The sequence below is a fragment of the Phascolarctos cinereus genome, unplaced genomic scaffold (assembly GCF_003287225.1).
Source record: "Phascolarctos cinereus isolate Bilbo 61053 unplaced genomic scaffold, phaCin_HiC Scaffold_4;HRSCAF=312, whole genome shotgun sequence".
In the NCBI taxonomy this organism is placed as follows: domain Eukaryota; kingdom Metazoa; phylum Chordata; class Mammalia; order Diprotodontia; family Phascolarctidae; genus Phascolarctos; species Phascolarctos cinereus.
In genome coordinates, this window is record NW_027555847.1 from 122,412,827 (window position 1) to 122,434,285 (window position 21,459).

Sequence of the window (21,459 nt, forward strand, 5' to 3'; positions counted from 1 at the left end):
GTTACTGTTTTGCATCAAAACAAAAGCAAGGATGAGCTGGTTTGAATTAAGCACAGAAAAGACTGAAATTGTTCCAACTTCCAAGACACTTTACTTGTGTTTGGATGAGCTGAACCATATGGAGTGGTCAGATGTCACCATGTGTGGATGAAGACCCCAGAACTGTCATCTGTCACTGAATCACCATCTCCTTAAAAACCAAGCCATACCTCCAGAGTCCTGACAATACAGCCTCCAAACACTGGGGTCATTCTAACGTGGTCAGTGTTCTGTATGGCATAATTCTGTGGTCCTTGGGGCACTTTTTATGTACGAATTAGTTCCTTCTGACATCTGTCATTATCAGTCAACTAATTAATCAAGGCATGCTGAGAGGGAAAGTGCAACGCTCATTGTTATAGCAAAAACAATCTAGGAATAAAAGTCAGTAGAATCTTAGCAGGCTAGCATTGATAGAATTGGAAGAGCACTGGATTTAGAATCAGAAGGTCTGGGTTCCAGTCCAAGCTCTGCTCACTTTGTGACTCAGAGCAAATCACTTCCCCTCTTTAGGGCTTTAAGATCTATACCAACCTCCTCACTTTCTACAAATGAAGAACCTAAGCCCTGGGCTTAGCTTGAAGGTCCCTTTAAGATGTAGTTCCATGAAATATACAGCTCAAGTTCGTGTCTTATTTTTGTGTCCTCAGATTTTCTCATTCTTTTCCCACAGAGTGGAAATTCCCTTCATGTTTCATATGATGCAATCTGGTCTCATCCATGGCCTGGCTTTTTGGTTCGATGTGGCATTTGTTGGATCACTGTACGTATAACAATAACAGTAACAATAACAACAATAATAATTCATGTTTCTAGAGTGTTTTCAGGTTTACAATGTGCTTTCCTCACAACATTATCCCATCAAGGTAGATGATGCAAGTATTATCTCCACTTCATAATTGTGGAGGCTGAGACTCAGAAAGTCACACAGTTGCCCAAGGTCACAGAGCTAGTAAGTGACAGAGCCCAGACTTCCACCCACCCAGACTCGCAGCTCCGAGACTAGAGCAGTGTTCTATCAGATCACATTTTCATAGCACTTTCAGGATTGCAAAAAGCATCTCATTTGATCCTGTCATTTCTAACTTTAAAAATTAAAAGTTATGAAACCAGTGACTTTGTGATGTTTGTGATCTGGGAATGTTTCTCTTTACAGACCTACTATGCTATAACCAAATCTCTTGCCCCTTTCCAAACATAAGAGAGGTAGCATGACGTAAGTTGACCTTGAAGTCTAAAAGGCCTCTGTTCAAACCCTGGCTCTGTCACATATTAGCTTTGTGACCCCGAGTGAGTCACTTCTCAGTCTTCCCAAGCAACTCTAAAAAACTACAAGTTGTAGAAAAATTGGTGATTGGTATCAGTGGATAGCATTTTCATACCTGGAGTTCCCCATCCCAATGAAATTGTAGATCTGAATTCCCTCCCTGCCTCTTGCTCCCCAATAAATACAACCACAGTAACCTGATCTTGATTCTGACTGGCTTTAGTGCAGACTCATGTGCCTGGAAATATAAAGTTGCTCTAGTCACTGTTTCCCCACCACCCTGATGTGCAGATTCTAATTTCCCAAGCCAGAGCCTTTAATTGCAGATCAAAAATGTGTACCTACCTTGCAGGGGTGTTTTGAGGATCATAAAAGAACTTTGCACAGTGCCTGGCATAGAGGAGCACTTAAATAAATGCCTGTTCCTTTCCCCTAATTACTGCTTGTGGCAGGGTGTGATATACCTATAGACTCCCTTTTTGGCCTGGATATATGCTTATAACTTGATTAAGTAAGTAAGAAAGCTAGCTTCCTGGCTTGGATTGCCAGATCTTCATTTGTTCTTATACGCTATATAACCCCTCCCAGAAAGTAATCCCACTCCAGGTCCTCTGCATGGGATGGAGGCATCCCTGAGTTCTCTGACATCATTGCCATGGGTACAGGCACATGCAGTGTCATCAAAGCAAAGAAGGAAGGGGTTGAACATTTCTTCCCTCATTGTCTTCCACCCCCCTACCCAATCTGCACTTGTCCCTCTCCTCCAAGCTCCCTGCCATTCTTATTGAGGTATGTTGATGATGCCGGGCCAGAACATGTATGCACACACATGCAAACATGCACACACCACAAGAGAACTCTGTTAAGTACATGTCTTAGCCCTAGACTACTCCAATCTTTAGCACAGTTATAGAAACAGAGAACTATCAGGAGAGACCTCAGAGATCCTTTTGTCCAATCTGTACCAGTACAGGAATCGCCTTTCTGCCATCCCTAACAGTAGTTACCCAGTCTCAAATTGAGGACCTCCAGGGATTGGGAGTTTGCTACTTGCTGGAAAGTCAAAGTTGTTTTCCTGTAACTTTCTAGCCACAATGTTTCCCCTCACTCTCTCTAATGCACAGATTTCCGTTTCCCAGGCAAGAAGCCTTAATTGCTGATTTAATGTGTGCAGCTACTTACTGCTTCTCATAGGATATAACTTTCTGGTTTGGGACAACTCTAATCCATTCACCTGTTTGAAAACCTGGCCCTTTGTGTTGGATCTGTGCTACCACCTCTGGGGAGTGGGGAGAATCCGGGAGACAATGCAGCATAGTGGCAAGAGCACTGAATTAGGAGAAAGAAAACTAGCAGTCCAATAATATCATAGTATTATAGACTTAGAAATGGAAATAACACGGACCCCTTCCAGATCCTGACTAGATGTCTAAACAGTATTGTGGTGGTCATTTTTCTCCTTGTATCATTCTTAAACTACAAGAATTAAGGGAAGAATTATAGAATAATAGCTCTATCTAGTCTAGACCCCTCCCCCATTTTATGAAAGAGGAAACTGAGGCCCCAAAAGGTTAAGTGGCTTTCCTGGCTTTGCTACTCACTCCCTCACTTTTGGCAAGATACTTCACCTTTCACCTAACCCTGTGATCCTTTCTTTAAACTGGGGGGGGGGCATCTTAGGGGAGGGACAAATTTTAGCCCCAAGTTTTAAAACATAAAGACAATTCCTAGGTGCCAGGCTGTACCAAAACAGGCAAGTGGGCTGGATGTGGCCCTCAGGCCATAGTTTGTTGACCCCTGCTTTAAATCATAGAATCATAGCTCTAGAGATCAGAGAAATTATAGACATTCTCTACATCCCATTTTATGGATGAGGAAACTGGGACCCAAGAAGTAAAATGACTTACCCAGGGTCACATAGGCAAGATTCTAGGATTTCTTACATAAAGGAAAGAGAGTGACTCTGGGAACCCAAGCTAGAGGATTGTTGGCTTTTTCTTAGGAAATAAAGAATTTTTACAGAAGACTAGAGTTCCAATGACCTTTTGTTTCTTTTTTGGCTTGACAGGGTCACAGTCTGGCTGTCCACAGCCCCAACAGAGCCCCTGACTCACTGGTATCAGGTGCGCTGTCTCCTTCAGACGCCTCTTTTTGCCAAGGAAGGAGAAACTCTCTCAGGGAAAGTGCTCTTTGTAGCCAATAAGCGGTAAGTAGGCAAGCTCCAATAGACAGCAGATTTCTACTTTGTTACCTAGGCTTGTGAGGAGTGGGGGAGACACCAGAAACTGAAAAGCCCCTAAGGTGGCAGCCCTTGGAAGGGTGATGGGAGCCTTGGCCAGGGTCAGCTGTTTTTCTGTCTCCACTGAGTCTGCAGGGTGGAATTTCACTATTGGCCTGGAGAAGAGTAAAAAAAAGGGGACTCCAGACAACCATAAGGGCAGCCTTTTCCACTGGACTGAAGTAGAAGAAAGAAACCACTTCATCATTCTTCTGCCAAATGATTTAATATAAAAAGCCTTAAAAAAAAATAGGGAAGACAAAGAACAAGGCAGCCAGATATCTGCACCTAGCCACACACCACCAAATTTAGTGCACAAAATTGATTTTCATTGCAGGGAAAAGTCACTGCTGTGACAGCACATAATTTGTTTGGATGCTTCATTATGCTAATAGATTTAATGATGCCTCTGCATTCATTATCCTGATTTGTCCTTTTTAATTTTTTTTTTAGTAAACTTATTATTTCCACTTTGCAGTCATCATCAAAGAGTTTGAATTTATTTTCTCCCTTAGAGCCTTTTCTAGGAGTGGGAGAGGTACAGTGGGACTAGCTTTGGGTCTTTAGTGTCCTTCCAGATAGGCATAACCCATCCACGTGTGGAAAACATTCCCTGTAGGATTCATAACTGGAGTCCCCCTTAGCGATCAACTTGTTAAGCCCCCTCAATTGACACATGAGGAAATGAAGGCCCAGAGTTGGGAAGTCACTTGCCAAAAGTCACACCAAACTAAAATTGAACCCAGGGCCTTTGACTCTTGATCTGGTACTTTTCCCACTATTCCACACTGCCTCTATAATGGTCTCTGTACCTTTATGCCTTATGGATATGGCTTATGAAAAATTAGTTCATTAAGCAGATTATTTTTCCTGTCCTCAATCTTATGAGCCAATGGATAGAGTCAGGGGTGTGCTGGTAAGTTTAATCTATATTGTTAACACTTTCTTAAGTCTATACTGTCAACAAAATAATAAATCAATTCCTGATTTATAAAATTTGCCAGTTTTAGAAGTGTAAATGCTCACACTGAAAATTTAATGATTAGCTCTAGTTCAGGCTGGTTTGAGCTGGCTCCAGTAGGCCTATGGAATGAGGCCTGGTACCCACTCACAGCTGTACACTATGTCCATATTAAGATTGAAAAATAAACAGTTTAGTGAACAAGTGGGTTTGGGGTTTGGGGTTTGATTTGTTTGTCTACAGCTCACCAAATAATTGATTTGAATGTTTTGTTCTGAAGTCTTAGAAGAGACTCAGTACTTTTAGGTAGACAGGTGATGCAGTGACTAGAGAACTGAGAGTAGAGTCATTAAGTCTTGAGTTTAAATAGTCTCAGATACTTACTAGTTATGTGACCCCCAGGCAAGTCACTTAACCTCTATCTGCTTCCATGTTCTCAAGTATAAAATGGGAATAATAATAATGATGATGATAATGATAACAGCACCTACCACCCAGGGTGTTTTGAAGATCAAATAAGATAGTATTTGTAAAGCACCTAGCACACTGTCTGGCACAGAGTAAGCACTTAATAAATGCTTGTTTCCTTCCCCCTTTTAAAAAGTTGCCTCTCTTTTGAGGGCGGGGGGTTTGTTCTGGTCTTTTGTTTGTTTTTTAAGCTGGCAGCATCACTGTACCTGGCAAGAAAATCAAATCATGATCTTATAGTTTGAGGTGAAGCCTCCTCCTCCAGTGTTGCCGTCCTATATGGAGGTGTCCCTGGGATCTTCCTTTTTGCAGCAGGTCACAAGTTCCTACCCAGCCAGAGAGACCTCCTGTAGACCTGGTGACAGACTGCATATGTGTCATTTGTGGTGCAGCCTAACTAATGACTTAGAGACCACTAAAGGGCTCTTCCCACCAACACTTTTCTCTTTATCTCCTGATCTAACTAGAAGAGGGCTTCTTCACCTGGGGAGTCTATGGTCCACAAATAGATTTCAGGGGGCATTTGAATGGGGAAAAAAATAGATCTTTATTTTTACCAACTTCTAAATTTAGCAGTTCCTTAAATTACTTCCCTTAAACAATTGATGTTTAAAAATGTTATTCTGAGAAGGGATTGGTAGGTTTCATTCATTTGCACAAGGGGTCTGTGACACAAGAAAGATTAAGAACTCCTGCTCTAGAATTACCAAACAAGGGTTGGAAGAAAACTTGGAAACAAGTAGAGCTGTCCAAGGTAGGAATAACCTTCTTTGGAGAGAGTGCACCCCTCCTCAATGGAGGTCCTGAAGAAGAGGCTAAATGCTCACTTCTTGGGTTTCCTGTGACAGGGGGTTTTGCCCAGGTACGGTGTTGACTAGCTGGCCTTCCAACATGGAGATTCTATGACTTTGTAATGAGAGCTACAGTTCAAAATCTGATTTTTTCCCTTGAGCCTTGCTTAAAGCCTTTACCTGCTTTTGGTGATTGATATCTTAGGAAATGGAAATTTTTTGTGGTCTGAGTCATGTTTCTAAATTGAGAAGAAGAAAGTAATTTTAACTCATTTTAAGCCCCTAGTAGTTTCCACTTTTTCTTTTGGACAAAAGAGCTGTCTGGAACCTAAAATGTTTTCTAGTCAGACTTCTAGGAACAACCTCAGTAACAATAACATTTCTGTAGTGCTTTATGGTTTACAAAGTGCTTTTTCACAACAACCCTGTAAGATAGGCACTACTATTACCCTCATCAGATTGAAGAGAAACCTGAGTCTGAGAGATGTGAAATGATGCGCCCATAATCATGCAGCTACCAAGTGTCCCTCCAACTCTAAATCCTGTCATCCTAAATTGAAGATTTCAGATTGATAATTTTCTAACTGTCCCAAGGTAGAATCAGTTGTCTCAGAGGAAATCACTCCCGAACACTGGAGGTTTTCAAGCTTGGCTGTCCACTTACTGACAATGTTGTTGAGGAAATTCCTGTTCAAGTACAAGTTCAACTGGATGACACCTGAGGTCTCTTCCAAGTTTGAGATTTTGTCATTCTACAAATAAGACAAAGTTGAGTCGTCAAAAGAGTGTGAGGATGTTAGAAGAGCTAGGTTCAAGTCCTGACTCTCCTTCTTACTGTTGTTTGACTTGGAATAAGTCATTTATCTTCCCTATACCTTCCCTACCTTTAAGATGAGCAGAAGGAAGATTGACCCTCTGACCCAGTGATATCAGTATGAGGCCTATGCCCCAAAGAGAATATGACAGAGAGAAAGGATCCATATGTATAAAATTACTTATAGCAGCTCTTTTTGTGGGTCAACGAGCTAGAAACTAAATGGGTACCCATCCATTAGAGAATGAGTGAGCAAATGATGGTGTATGATCATAAATAGTATACTGTTGTGCTGTAAAAAAAAAATAATAAAATAATGGGGGGCGGGGACAGCTAGGTGGCAAAGTAGATAGAGCACTGGCCCTGAAGTCAGGAGGACCTGAGTTCAAATTTGGTCTCAGACCAAACACTTGACATTAGCAGTGTGACCCCAGGCAAGTCACTTAACCCCAACTGCCTAAAAATAAAAAAAATAAAAAATGATGGAGGGAGTTTCAAAGAACATAGGAAGACTTGTACGAAATTATGCAGAGTGAAGTGAGTAGAACCAAGAGAAAAATAACAGCCATACTACAAAGACAAACTTTGAAAGACTTAAGAATGCTAATCAACACAATGACTAACCATGGTTCCAGAGGACCTATGATGAAACATGCTGCCCACCTCAGGACACAGAGGTGACGGGCTTAGGGCACAGAATTTTTTAGACATAGCCAAAGTGGAATTTTTTTTGCTTGATGATGCATATTTGTTTCAAGGGGTTTTTTTCCCCTTTTTTCAATGAGGAGGCAGGGGAAGAAGAGAAAATAAGTATTTTTGTTAGTTAAAAAAGAATTCTTTTAAAGGATGGGGCTTGGTTTAGATCTCTAATATCTCTTTCAGCCTTGACATTCTGTGATTCTATAATTCATTTAGACAGGTCCTGACATAATATTCCTGGATTTTTCAGGCAGTTACATGAAATAGTTATAGCACCCCCAATTAAGCAGGAAGGGGGCAGATAGAGATGTCAAATATTTTCATTTAGTACCTTGAAAATGCCACTCTCTGGCAAAGGAGCTATGAAGGCTGATTATAAGTTAACATGTTTCTTTTTTTTTTTGTATTACAGACAGAGTTATGACATTCAGATTGTGGCCATAGTGAATCAAACAGGCTTCAAGTCGGGTAATGTTCTTGACTTAAAGAACCCATTTTTTAGGTAAGAAATCCTCTTCAATATTTCAAATGTAAGTGAAATGTATAGTCTCATTTGATCAGCGGCACAAATAAAGGGCTGACACAACTCCATGCCACTAAAAGGTAGGGGGGAAATCACCAACAGTAGGAAACTTTTTTAAATGGACTCTACAGATAAGTACTGAATTTGGAGTGAGAGATCCTGGGTTCACATCTAGGCTGTGCTATTTATTAATATTGTGACCTTGGTCAAGCTAATTCCTTTCTCTCAGACTCAATTTTCTCATCTATAAAATGTAATGAGGCTAGACTAGATGATTTCTAAAGACCCTACCAGCTCTAACAATCTATGGATTTATATGATGAAACAGTAGACCAGAAAAGAGATAAATTAGGAGTCAAAGCCTAAGTTCTGGTCTTTAATTATTTGCATAAACTTGGCAGCTCACTTGCTCTTCCTGGGTCTTTTCCAGCCCCACCATTCTGTGAGATGGAGAGCTTCAGTGGGAAGAACACTGGTATTGGGCTCCCAAGATCTGTTTGAACCCCAGCTCTGCCACTTATTAAAATCAGAATGGTAAAGCCAAAAAGGGCATTAGTGGTCATCCAATCTGGCCCTTTCATTTTAGAGATGAGAAACTAAGAGAGTGCCTTTCCCCAAGTCACACGCATAGTAAGTAGCCAAGATAGGATTCAAAATCACTGGTCCCCAACCGGTACTGTTCCTACTATATCCCACTGCCTCTCCCAGCTCTGTGATTAGGAACAAGTCATTTAATCTCTCAGCCTCAGTTTTCTCATTTGCAAAATTAGAATGAAAATGTTGCTCTATTTGCCTGAGCAGATTGTTTTGCGTCTCAAATGAAATATTGTATATAAAACACAATAAATCATATTGATATTAATGTGTCAATATTATTTACCTTATGATTTTTAAAAATGGCACATTTTCCTGTTGCATTTAAAATTTGACTTCATTTCAATGCAAGTTTTCAGGAATATAAATACTATGTAAAGTGAATTGTACTAATTTGTTTCAATGACATGGATAAAACATTAATTTCTTCAAAATTTCTAGTAGCTTCCATACTTTCTACCACTCTTCAAAACAAGCTAATTTAAAAATCAGCAGTGGAAATGTACCACTAATTAAACAAATGATTACTACCAATTTGGGCTTCTTTATTAAAAATTTGAGTTTTTACTTGTTTATAATTTGTCTGAAAGGCTTATATTCCAACTGTTTGGGGCCTTTATGATATTAAAACATATAAGGAGGGGAGAAAATTAAAGAAACCCAATTTTAAAATACATTTCCAGAAGTGATAAAATAAAAGTACATTTTTTCCATAGAACTTAAACTCTTAAAATGTGCTTCCCACATTAGCAACCTAGTGAGGTAGGTAATGCAATTATTATGGCCTTCATTTTTTAGATAAGGAAACTGAGGTTCAGGGGTATGCAAGAGTCATACAATTTATGAGGGTCAGAACTAGGATTTGAACCCAAGTCTCTCCTGATAGGAGTTGAGGGCTCATTTCACCTCTCCAGGGTGCCTCTCTATGTGCATGTACCGACAAGTATGCTAAGCCTTGAAACACGAAGTGAAACAAAGACCCAGAAGCAAGCTTTGTGAGCAAATGATTTGGTAGAAAAATATGTGAGTCCTTGCAATGCATTGGTAGGCTTGAGTTTAAATTTAGTCTTTTCTTTTTCTTTTAATCTGTTTCATGGAGTTACCACTCTGAGGATATTGTGACAAGGAGTCTCAGCCATTTTAGCAAAATTAAGTTCATCATGTATCGGGTCATGGCTAAGAGTGTCATTGTCCAAATTACCAGGATTTTGAGGCAGCAATAAAATAGAGGTTTTATTCTATGGTTCCCTTACACTTTAATACTCAGCGATAGCAGGTCTGCTTGCAGACAAACTGTGATACGTGCCGAGTTTTCAGTTTCCAGTATTTAACAGTTAACAGATAGGGATGGTTAGCTATCAGCTTGATTCGAGTCAGCTCAAGTCAGCAACACTTATTAAGTGCCTAATATGTGCCAAACATTGTGCCAAGTTTTGGAAATTCAAAGAAAGGCAAAAAAAAAAATCCCTGCTCCCAAGGAGATCACAATCCAATGGGGGAGACAACATGCAAACAGCTATGTATGAACATATCCACAAGATAGATTGGAGATCATCTCAGAAGGAAGGCATTAGCATTAAGTGAAACCTGGAAAGGCTTCTTACAGAAGGTGGCATTTTAGCTGAGACTTGAAGGAAGCCAGGATATGGGGATGAAGAGGAGGAACATCCCAGGCATGGAAGCCAGTGAAAATTCACAGACTTGGTTGAAGTAATATCTTGTGCAAGGAAGAACAAAGAGACGAATGTGGATTCTGTGGAGGGGAGTAAGTTATGAGAAGTCAGGAAAGATAGAAAGGGGCCAGATTATGAAGGGCTTTAAAAGCCAAACAAAAAAGGGGGTGTGATATTTGATTCTAGAGGTAATAGGGAGCCTTTAGAGTTTATTGAATGGGAGGTGTGGATGGGGATTGACACGGAAAAATGAAGATCACTTTGGATAAATGGAGGAAAGACTGGAGTGGAGAGAGGCTTGAGGGAAGGCCACCTAACAGAAGGCTTTTGTAGTTGTCCAAGTGTTAGGTGATGAGGGCCTGTACCAAGGCAGTGGCAGTGACAGAGGAGAGAAGGGGATTATATAACTTGAGATGTTGTGAAGTGGGAATCAATGGGACTTAAAAATTAGATATGCTCAGTGAGAGAGTGAGGAGTCCAGTGTGGCAGTGAAGTTCAATCAAGTCTGGTGATTTTGGAAGATGGTGGTGTCCTTGACAGTAATCGGGAAGTTAGGAAAAGGAGAAGGTTTAGAATAAAAGATAATGAGTTCAATTTTGCATATGTTGAGAATTTAAGATGTCTTTAGGACATCAGACTGAAGGTCATAGAGAGATTGTTGTTATTGTTTCAGTAGTGGACTCTTTGTGACCCAATTTTAAGGGTTTTCTTGGCAAAGATACAGGAATGGTTGGTCATTTCCTTCTCCTGTTCATTTTACAGATGATGAAACTGAGGCAAAAGGGTTAAGTGACTTGCCCAGGGTGACACAGCTGGTTACTGCCTTAGGCTGGATTTGAACTCAGGAAGACAAGTCTTTCTGATTCCAACCCCAGTGCTTTATCCACTGTGCCACCTAGCTGCCCAGTAGTAGAGAGATTAAGGCTGGATAAGGAGATCTAAGAATGATCATTATAAAGATGCTAATTAAATCCATCAGATCACCATGTGAGGTAGCATAGAAGGCTCCGGCAGAGGCCTGGGGGACACTCATGGTTAGTAGGTACAACCAGGATAAAGATGCATCAATCGAGACCGAGAAGGAACAGTTAGATAGGTAGGAGAGCCAAGACAGAAAGAGAACAAAATTCCCACCTTGAAGTTATAGGCATTTGATTTTGGCTGTCCCTATCCCCTTACCTGCCTTGGGAAGGAAGCAGAATATAGTACAAAAAGCATTAGATTAGATTAGGAGTCAAAGGAAAGGATCAGTTCCTGGGTCCCCCAGTTATTAACAGTGCAATCTTTGGCAAGCCAACTGACTGCTAGGGAAGTCAGTTTCTTGATCTGCAAAATGGAGTAGAGGGGAGGGAGATGCTATAGACTAGATGATCTCTAACTTCAGAGATATAGGCTAGATGTCCCTTCTAATTTTAAATCCAGTGACTGTTCTTGATCACGTAACACTCGTCCTACCACTGCTGCAGACTCCTCAAAGGCTCTTGCCCAAAGGACATGCACATGTAAGGTTAAGTCAAAGCAACTAGCATTTATTAATCACTTACTATATGCCTTGCACTGTGTTAAGAGTGGAGGATACAGGGCTCCTTAACTCTTAAATTAGTGGAGGATACAGGGGGGCAGAGCCAAGATGGCAGAATGAAAGCAGTGACTTGCTTAAGCTCTCCCCCAAACCCCTCCAAATACTCATACAAAATGGCTCTAAACAAATTCTGAAGCAGCAGAACCCACAAAAAGACAGAGTGAAACAAATTTCCAGCCCAACACAACCTGGATGATTGATCAGAAAGGTGTATCATGCCGGACTGGAGCACAGAGCAGCACGGCGTGGTCACACAGGCCGCAGCAAACCTGGAGCAGGCCTCAGAGGACTGAATCACAGGCAGCTGTGGAGGTTTCCAGACTCCTCAACCCACTAACGCCAAAGACAACTTAGGAGGTCAGTGGGAAAAGTCTATTTCTGTCAGTGCTGAGAAAGGAAGGCTGGGTCTCAGCTTCATTCCCCAAGAGCATGGCCCGGGGGGGGGGGCAGCTGCTTCCTGAGCTTCCAGCCCACAGACTGAGGGGGAATCCAGTGGCTGATCAGAGAGGGATTGCAGGGATCTCTTTCCCAGTGCTGAGGCAGGAATCTCTTGCTTTGCCCGTGTGTGGATCTGGGTCACAGTTCTGGGCGGCAGTGGTAGGGTGAGGAGGAGCGCTGGTGTGGTGGAGCTTGTAGTGGCTGTGGAGAGAAACCCCTCCTCACAGTTACAGGGCAGAAAGGAATACTTGTGGTCACAGGCCAGGAAAGGAGTAAACACCTCTCCCCTTATCATACCACCTTGCAAGAACTGAAAATTTACAGGTCCCTACAAGTATCTCTGAAAACAGCTGTACAAACCCCTAAAGCTTGGGACAGTACATTCTTCACATTGGAAGCAGACTCCTACCTTGTCCAGGATCATAAGCAAGCAGCACAAAAAGAGTCAGACTATATTATCTTACTTTGGTGAAAAAGAGGACAAAATATACAACCAGAAGAAGACAACAAAGTCAAAGCTCCTACGTCCAAAGCCTCCAAGAAAAATATGAATCAGTCCCAGGCCTTGGAAGAGCTCAAAAGGGATTTTGAGAAGCAAGTAAGGGAAGCAGAGGAAAAACTGGAAAGAGAAATGAGAGTGATGCAAGAAAATCATGAAAAACAAGTCAACAGCTTGCTAAAGGAGACCCAAAAAAATACTGAAGAAATTAACACCTTAAAAAATGCCCTAACCCAAATGGCAAAAGAGGTCCAAAAAGCCAATGAGGAGAAAAATGCCCTAAAAAGAAAAATTGGCCAAATGGAAAAGGAAGTCCAAAAGACTGAAGAAAATACTTCCTTAAAAATTAGAATAGAACAATTGGAAGGCTAGTGACTTTATGAGAAATCAAGACACTGTAAAACAAATCCAAAAGAATGAAAAATTAGAAAACAATGTGAAATATCTCATTGGAAAAACAACTGACCTGGAAAATAGATCCAGGAGAGAGAATTTAAAAATTATTGGACTATCTGAAAGCCATGATCAAAAAAAGAGCCTAGACATCATCTTTCAAGAAATTATCAAGGAAAACTGCCCTGATATTTAGAACCAGAGGGCAAAATAGAAATTGAAAGAATCCACAGATCTCCTCCTGAAAGAGATCCCCAAAGGAAAACTCCTAGGAATATTGTAGCCAAATTCCAGAGTTCCCAGGTCAAGGAGAAAATATTACAAGCTGCCAGAAGGAAACAATTCAAGTACTGTGGAAACACAATCAGGATAACACAAGATTTAGCAGCTTCTACATTAAAGGACCGCAGGGCATGGAATATATTCCGGAGGGCAAAGGAGATAGGATTACAACCAAGAATCACCTACCCAGCAAAACTGAGTATAATCCTTCAGGGGAAAAAATGGTCATTCAGTGAAATAGAGGACTTTCAAGCATTCCTGATGAAAAGACCAGAGCTGAATAGAGAATTTGACTTTCAAATACAGGACTCAAGTAGAAGATGAAGAGGTCAACAGGAAAGAGAAATCCATAACAGACTTATTAAGATTGAACTGTTTACATTCCTGCATGGAAAGATGATATTTATAACTCATGAGACTTTGTCAGTATTAGGGTAGTTGAGGTATGTATATTAGATAGATGATAGATAGATAGAAGACACAGGGTGAGTTGAAGATTAAGGGGTCATATCTGGAGAATAAAATTAAGGGATGAGAGAGGATATACTTGGAGAAGAAGAAAGGGAGAGGTAGAATGGGGTAAATTATCTCACAAAAAAACAGAAAAGTCTCTTACAGTGGAGGGGAAACAGGGGAAGGTGAGAGGGAATGAGTAAATCTTATTCTCATAGGATTTGGCTTAAGGAGGGAATAACATACACATTCAATTGGGTATGGAAATCTGTCTTACCCTACAGAAAATAGGGGGAGAAGGGGACAAGAGAGCAGGGGGATGATAGAGAGAGGGCAGATTGGAAAGGGGGTAATCAGAAGTAAATACTTCTGAGGAGGACAGGGTCAAAAGAAAGAATAGAATAAATGGGAGGGCAGATAGGATTAAGGGAGATAGAGTTAGTTTTTCACAACATGTCTACTATGGAAGTGTTTTGCATAACTGCACATGTACAACCTATATTGAGTTGCTTGCCTTTTAATGAGGGTGGGTGGGGAGGGAAGAAGAGAGAAAATTTGAAACCTAAAGTTTTAAAAACATATGTTTAAAAAAAAGTTTTCACATGCTACTGGGAAATAAGAAATACAGGAAATGGGGTACAGAAGTCTATCCTGCCCTACAGGAAAATAGAAGGGGAAGGGGATAAGAGAAGGGGGGAGAGAAAGAAAAGAGGACAGACTAGGGGAAGGGATATTCAGAATGCATGCCATTTTGGGGTGGGGGGAAGGTGAAAGGGGTGAAAATTTGGAACTCAAAAACTTGTGGAAATGAATGTTGAAAACTACAAATAAATAAATTTGTATCAAAAAAAAGAGTAGAAGATACAAATCAAAGCAAAAGGAAAGATGGTTTCTGCCCTTGAGGAATTTACATTCTAAGGAAGGAAGATTACACTTAAAAGAAAGCAAAAAAGCTGAAGGGCTGGTAGGGAGGGACAGCATCCACCTGGGACAGAGTGTAAGAGGAAGTCTGCAGTCAGGAGCAGAATGCAGAGAGGAATTATGAAATGAACCAAATAAATGATGTGTTATTTTGCTAAGAGACCCTAGGGATTCTGGAAGACAACAATTACTAAAGACTCAGCCTATTAAAAAAAAATCTTCCCTCTATTTAGGCATCTCAGATGGCCCTCTAGGCCTCCAGAAACTGTCAATTCATGTTAACTTCCTTCTGTGGAAGGCTAGATGATAGTAGGCAGGTAGGTACTTTGTTAGAGACACCTGGGCACAGTGAAACCTTACCAGGTGTCTCAAATAAATTCCCAATAGTATGAATGCAGTCACATCACATATGTTGTAAAAAAAAAAAATCTAAATTCTGTGGTAAAATAAACCTGTATTTCAAAATCCACCATTCACATCATTTACAGGCAGCTAGGTATTATAGTGCTAGGCTTGGAATCAGGAATCAAATCCAGCCTCAGACACTTACTAGCAAGTCACTTAACCTCTGCTGCCTCAGTTTTCCTCATTTGTAAAATGGAGATGCATCTACCCACAGGGTTGTTGGTAGCGAAGTAGCAAAGTGGATAGAATACTGGGCCTGGAGTCAGGAAGACCTGTGTTCAAATCTGGCCTCAGACACTTCCTAACTGTGTGACCCTGGGCAAGTCATGTAACCCTCTTTACCTCAGTTCCTCATCTGTAAAATGAGCTGGAGAAAAAAACAGCAAACCACTCCAGTATCTTTGCCAAGAAGACCTCAAATGAAGGCACAAATGGTCAGACACAACTGAAAAAACTGAACAACAACACAGGATCGTTATGAAGATCAAGTGAGATGACACATGTAAAAGTACCTTACAAAACATAGTGCACTGTGTAAATGCTCACTATCGTGTTATAGTTGTTGTTATTTTAAAATTAAATAAGTGAGAATGGCTATGGGAGGACCTGCCTGTTGAAATAAATTAATAGTGAGCTTGTCATCATTTGAGAGGCCTTTAAGGACAGTTGTCTTAGAGCTGGGGTCCATGGGAGGACTTGACTGGACTTCTAGCAGCTTGGTTGTGATTAATATCTATGGAAATCAGAGCTTTCTATAGGATTTTTTAAATGGTTTTTCCTTTTCACATAGGATTGCCAGTAGGGACCAGGTTGGCCAGTTTTTTATAATATTCACAATAACTTACATTTCTGTAGCATTTTAAAATGAACAAATCCTTCTCCCTCAAGATCCCTGTGAGGTAATGGAATGTGAGCAACAGTATTCCCATTCTACAAGTGAGGGAACTGAGACGTTAGTGACTTTTTTGAGATCACGAGGCTGATAAGTGAAAGAGCTAGAGATGTAATGTGGGTTTCCCAACTCTTAGGTCCAATTTTCTTTTCACTACATCACACTTTCTCCTTACCGTCAGCCAACAAGTATCTATTCAACACTTCTCTGAGCAACCAAGCCTGGAGTTAAGCACTCAGCATACAAAGAAAGGCAAAAGCAGCTGCTGCTTTCAAGGAGCTCCTGTTTTAAAGAGGGAAACATTGTGCAGATGACTACGTACATACAAGATGTTTACAATGAAAATAAAGGTGATCTCTGAGGGGAAGCACTGGCAGTGAGGAAGACCAGGAGAGGCCTCCTGAGGGTGGAGGTGAGGTTGGTCCTGAGTTTTGAAGGAAGCTAGGAGTTGGAGCTGGAGAAGGAGAGCATTCCAGGCCTGGGGGACAGCCAGTAAAAAAGGATGGAGTCAGGAAATAGAGAGTCAGGGTTAAGGAACATGATAGCCATATTGTAGTCTATGGACAGGAGTGACGTAGGACCGGAAGGAGAGGAAGAAGCCAGGTTGTAGAGGGTGTTCTGTGCCAGGATTAATAGGGAGCCATTGGAATTTATAGGGTAGCTGGGTGGTGCAGTGGATAGAGCCCCAGGCCTGGAATCAGGAAGACCTGAGTTCAAATCTGGCCTCAGACACGTTACTAGCTGTGTGACCCTAAGCAAGTCACTTAACCCTGTCTGCCTTAGTTCCTCATCTGTAAAATGAGCTGGAGAAGGAAATGGCAAACTGCTCCAGTATCTTTGCCAGGAAAACCCCAAATGGGGTCACAAAGACACCACTGAAACAACTGGAAAAAAAAAAGGAATTTATAGATTAAGACGGGGAGGCAGTGACATAGTCAGACCTATGCTTTAGTAAAGTCACTTTGCTAGCTGAGTGGACGAAGAATTGAGGAAAGAGAAACTTAAAACAGGAAGACCAACCACAAGGCTATTGCAATAGTCCAGACTTGAAGGGTAGCTAGGTGGCTCAGTGGATAGAACTCCAGCCTTGGAGTCAGGAGGACCTGAGTTCAAATTTGATCTCAGACACTTGACATTTACTAGCTGTGTGACCCTGGGCAAGTCACTTAACCCCAATTGCCTCACCAAAAAAAACCCCAAATAGTCTAGACTTAAAGTGATACAGGCCTATACCAGGGTGGCAGCTATATGACTGGAGAGAAGGAGACATGTCCGAAAAGTGTTGTGAAGGTAGAAATGAGAACTGATTAGATATAGATCAAGACCTACAGAGCTTTGAAAATGGAAAGTGACTTGCCCAAGGTCATATAATTTTAGTGACTACCAGGACTTGGATTTGAACTTAGGATTTGAACTCAGTGCTATCCTAGCATCAGCATAGCTGCAGCCTCACCTCTTTATTATCATGAGATCTGACAGGCCCTCTACTTGTCAACACTTTGTTAACCATGATATGGAGCTCCTGCATTCATTTCCTGGCAGACTTTACCTTCTTATGAAATTATTCTACCCTGGGCAAACCCTGATTAACATCAGCCCCATATTCTTCACTCTCTCCATTTTAGGTATGCATAGAAGACAGTGTAGAATGAGCCAAAAGGCTGAACTAAGAGCCTGGGAGCCAAGCTGGCTGTGAGACTGATATTCCTTCCTCCGTGGACTCCTGTGACATCACTTCATATCGCTGTGTTAACTGTATTTGCTCCAACCCTGGATTTTATGTCAGTTACATAATGAAGAAATATCCTTATTTTTAGGCTCATTTTCTAAAATCTCAGACTCAGGTCTGGGGACTTCTTTGGGCCCACACCTAATACAGTGCACTTTGAGGGATGGTTCTTAAGAGCTTTGTTGAAATGGTTCTAGACTCATACCTCTACCCCTTCCCCTTATTTTTTCTTTCTTTTTTTTTTTTTTGGTAAAACTGACAATTATTTCTATACTTTTTTGAAGCATAGTCTTCTCTTTAAATAAAAATAATAAAACAAAACAAAAGCCCTACCTCATGTTTTTACACATACACATGCACACAAACACACATGAAATAGCAAAAAAAATTTTAAGAAGCAACATATATGTTACTTATTTAAAACCATGCACTGCATCCTTTTTCCCATTTCCAGTATGTCAGGAGCTATTCCTACTGCTCAACAATGTGTTAAAAATGTGTTAGAATTTTTTTTGCCAGATTCATTCAACTGAATACCCTGATGTCAAAAAATATTCCTCATCATTTGCCAATCTGCTGACTATGTGGTTAAGAAAATAAATATATAACCTTTGTAAGCTCTCTTAAGTTTACAATAAAAATTTACAACATATGGTACTAATGAGGCTCTTCTTCTTCTATTTATTTTAAGACACTTGTTGTACATCGGAGATCAAGCTATTATGGTTTCTTGAGAGCAGAATTCTCCCTTGAGCCTAACAATCATTGTAAAAATGGATGCCATGTCAAGTATAATACCTTCTAATGAAGCCCGATTGCAATCTTCTCCCACTGGATCCCAAATGGGAGCAAGAACTAAGCTAGGCCACACAGTGGAGGGGAAAGAACACTGGACCAGAAGCCCGAAGACCGATTCCAGGTTTTGCCAGTAACTAATTCTGTGACCTGGAACAAGTCACTTCCCTTCTGTGCACATCTTAGTCCTCATCTGTAAAATTAGAGGATTGGACTAGCTGATCTCTGAGTTTCCTTCAGGCTCTAATGATCTAGGAACCTGCCTTTGTTCTCGCCCTCAATCTCTTAATCAGCAAGGATTTAGTAACCTTCCTGATATAGATACAAATTCACTTGCAGAGTTCTGCCTGGAAATGTAGAGCATGTGTCTTAGATTCAAGACAGTCTTAAAAATCTAAGTCTCCTATCAGCAAGCATTTATTAAGGTTCTACTATGTGCCAGGCACTAGGAACACAAAAACAAAGCTGAAACAAAGATGGGGGATGCAAAAACAAAGATGAGTCCCTGCCCTTGAGGACTTTAGATTCTAGTGGGAGAAACAACATATCCATATGTGAGTGTGTGTATATACATGTATACATATACATATATACACATATACACATACTTATACATATATATATACACATACATATATATGTAAAATCATGGCATGGAATAATCATTGCAATGTCACAAGCATCATAGGCAACCTGTAACAAGGTTGCATGAGACTATGTAGGTGTGCCCCCACCAACTTGATGGAGTGATGTGAGCCTGGCATAAGCTGGGGGGCTGCTTCTCATAAGAGCTATCTATTTGTGGCTTGAAGATCAGGTCCCCAAGGTCTGAACACACCCCAGCTCTGGATCAGCTTCTGATAGTACCTGCCCACTCCAGAGAGCTGGTTATATCCTTATCTGTCCATTAACTGTGATCCAGGTTCATCCTTTCTCTCCTTTCCTCTCCTCTCCTGGAACCCCACAGGTGTCTCAAATGCCTTCTCTTGTATAGGTCATGTCTCAAATGCCTTCTCTTGTATAGGTCAAAATGCACAAAACAAAGGCCTCTTGGCTTTAGCATCGGCTGGTTTACTTCCTTCTCCTCTGGAAATCTCTTCATCTCAAAAAGGCAGCTCTAACATGCACAAACTCACATTTGTGGGACCCTTAAAGGTTCACAAAGGCCTTTTCTCACAAAAACCCTGTGCAGAAGATAAAGTAAGAATTATCCCTGTTGTAAGTGTTTGGAATCTGAGATGAAAACGAATAATGTCTTGCCTGGAGACACATAACTAATACGTTGCAGGGAGGGGATTTGAACTGGCTTCTAACTCTTCCAAGTCCAGCGCTCTTCTCACTAAACTATTCTGCCTCTAGGTAGGATTGAAAGTTGCAGAGACTGATGAGGCCCCAAAAGACCAACTGAGAAGTCACTTGAAGAAGCTACTTATACTTCGAATTTCTCTTCATTTAATGAAGCCCATTAGGGTATTATCAGAACTTTCTAAGACCCTTATATATTTATATATAAGGCTTGATCCAAATCTTTTAAATCTTTTAGTTTTGCAAGGAGATTAATATCTCAGTTTGTTGAGGTTTCATTATAATTCTTTTGTTCTTTGGGGAATATGTTTTTAAAATTTCCTTATTCCACCTCCTCTTTTGCCCCCTATCCCCAAAAGCAAATTACCTACACAGGGCATACTGAAGAGAACAAAGTCCTTCGTATACTCCCAGTCAATTGAATTATAAAAATTTATGCCAAATATATTCTTGGAGGAAAATAAATTGAGAAGAAAGGGGGTTTGGAGGTGTGGGAATTTTGAAGGAGCCTAGAGATTGAAATTTGGGAAGAGGAACTCAGGAAGGAGAAACAGAAAAAGAGATGAAAGAGAAACATTGATAATATAAGGAAAAAGAAGTTGAACATACCGGCTAGGTATAGTCAAGGTACTAATGAAGTGAGAAGACAAACAATTCAAAGTTGTTTTTCCAGGGAATTGGCCATATGAACTACTAGCAAGAATGACCTAGAACTGAGGATCTTGCTTCCAGAAAGTCTGGACAACAAGGAGAATTTTAAAGTGACCTAAAAAAGAATATATAATGTTTATATTTCTGTCATAGTCACAAAATTACTGGTTGTTGAGTGATGTCCAACTCTTTGTGACCCCATTTGGGGTTTTATTGGCTAAGATACTGGAGTGGTTTGCCATTTCCTTCCCCAGTTCATTTTACAGTTGAGGAAACTGAAACAAACAGGGCTAAGTGACTTACCCAGGGTCACATAGCTAGTAAATGTCTAAGGTCAGATTTGAACTTACAAAGATAAGTCTTCCTGACTCTAGCAATGGCATTCTATCCACTGTGTACCTAGCCACCCAGAAAATTACTTTCTCTGCTCAAAGGGCTTTTAAAACACATATACATACACACACACACACACACACACACACACACACACACACATACACGACGGCCTTCTACATAAAAAGATCTGAAGAGGCAGGGGGGAATCTTGACCTATGCCTTTAGCTTAGGGGATGGACTCGGCAAGCCCTCACATTGGAAATACTGCTCCTCTGTTTCCCATATGTCCTCCATTTTTGTCCTACATATCCCTTTCTCAGATTTCCTAGCCTCCCATACTGTAATGCTAATTATGGCTGTTTGTTTTTTAAAGCCTCAACAACCTTTTTCAGAGCTACTCATCCACTTTTGGTGTCCCCCTGTCACCCAACTCTTACCTGTGGCTCCAAGAAGCTAAACCATGTGCAGCGGCCAGACTCCTGTAAAAGCATGTCAGCAGACAAGCTAAAGCAGGTTGAGGGTGATGAAGAGGCCTCAGACCTATCAGTGAGTCAGGGGAATGTGTGCCCCAAGCATTTGAAGACTTTCCCTGGTGGCATAGGTAGATGAGAACAATTTGTTCCAGCCACCATGAAGATAGCTTAGAATTAGAGTTTGGTCAGATATCAAAG

At 40.8% G+C, this 21,459-nt stretch overlaps 1 protein-coding gene across 1 annotated transcript in view; it reads left to right on the top strand.

Moving 5' to 3' along the window:
- LOC110221664 (histone-arginine methyltransferase CARM1-like) overlaps positions 1 to 18,351 on the top strand; it is a 252,429-nt gene extending 234,078 nt beyond the window's left edge. The window contains exons 10-13 of the mRNA XM_021006365.2: positions 713 to 802; positions 3,375 to 3,512; positions 7,730 to 7,819; positions 17,598 to 18,351. Of these exons, the coding sequence (XP_020862024.1) occupies positions 713 to 802; positions 3,375 to 3,512; positions 7,730 to 7,819; positions 17,598 to 17,607 (328 nt within the window). The 3' untranslated portion in view covers positions 17,608 to 18,351. The remainder of the gene's footprint in view (positions 1 to 712; positions 803 to 3,374; positions 3,513 to 7,729; positions 7,820 to 17,597) is intronic.
- Positions 18,352 to 21,459: the final 3,108 nt, after the last annotated feature.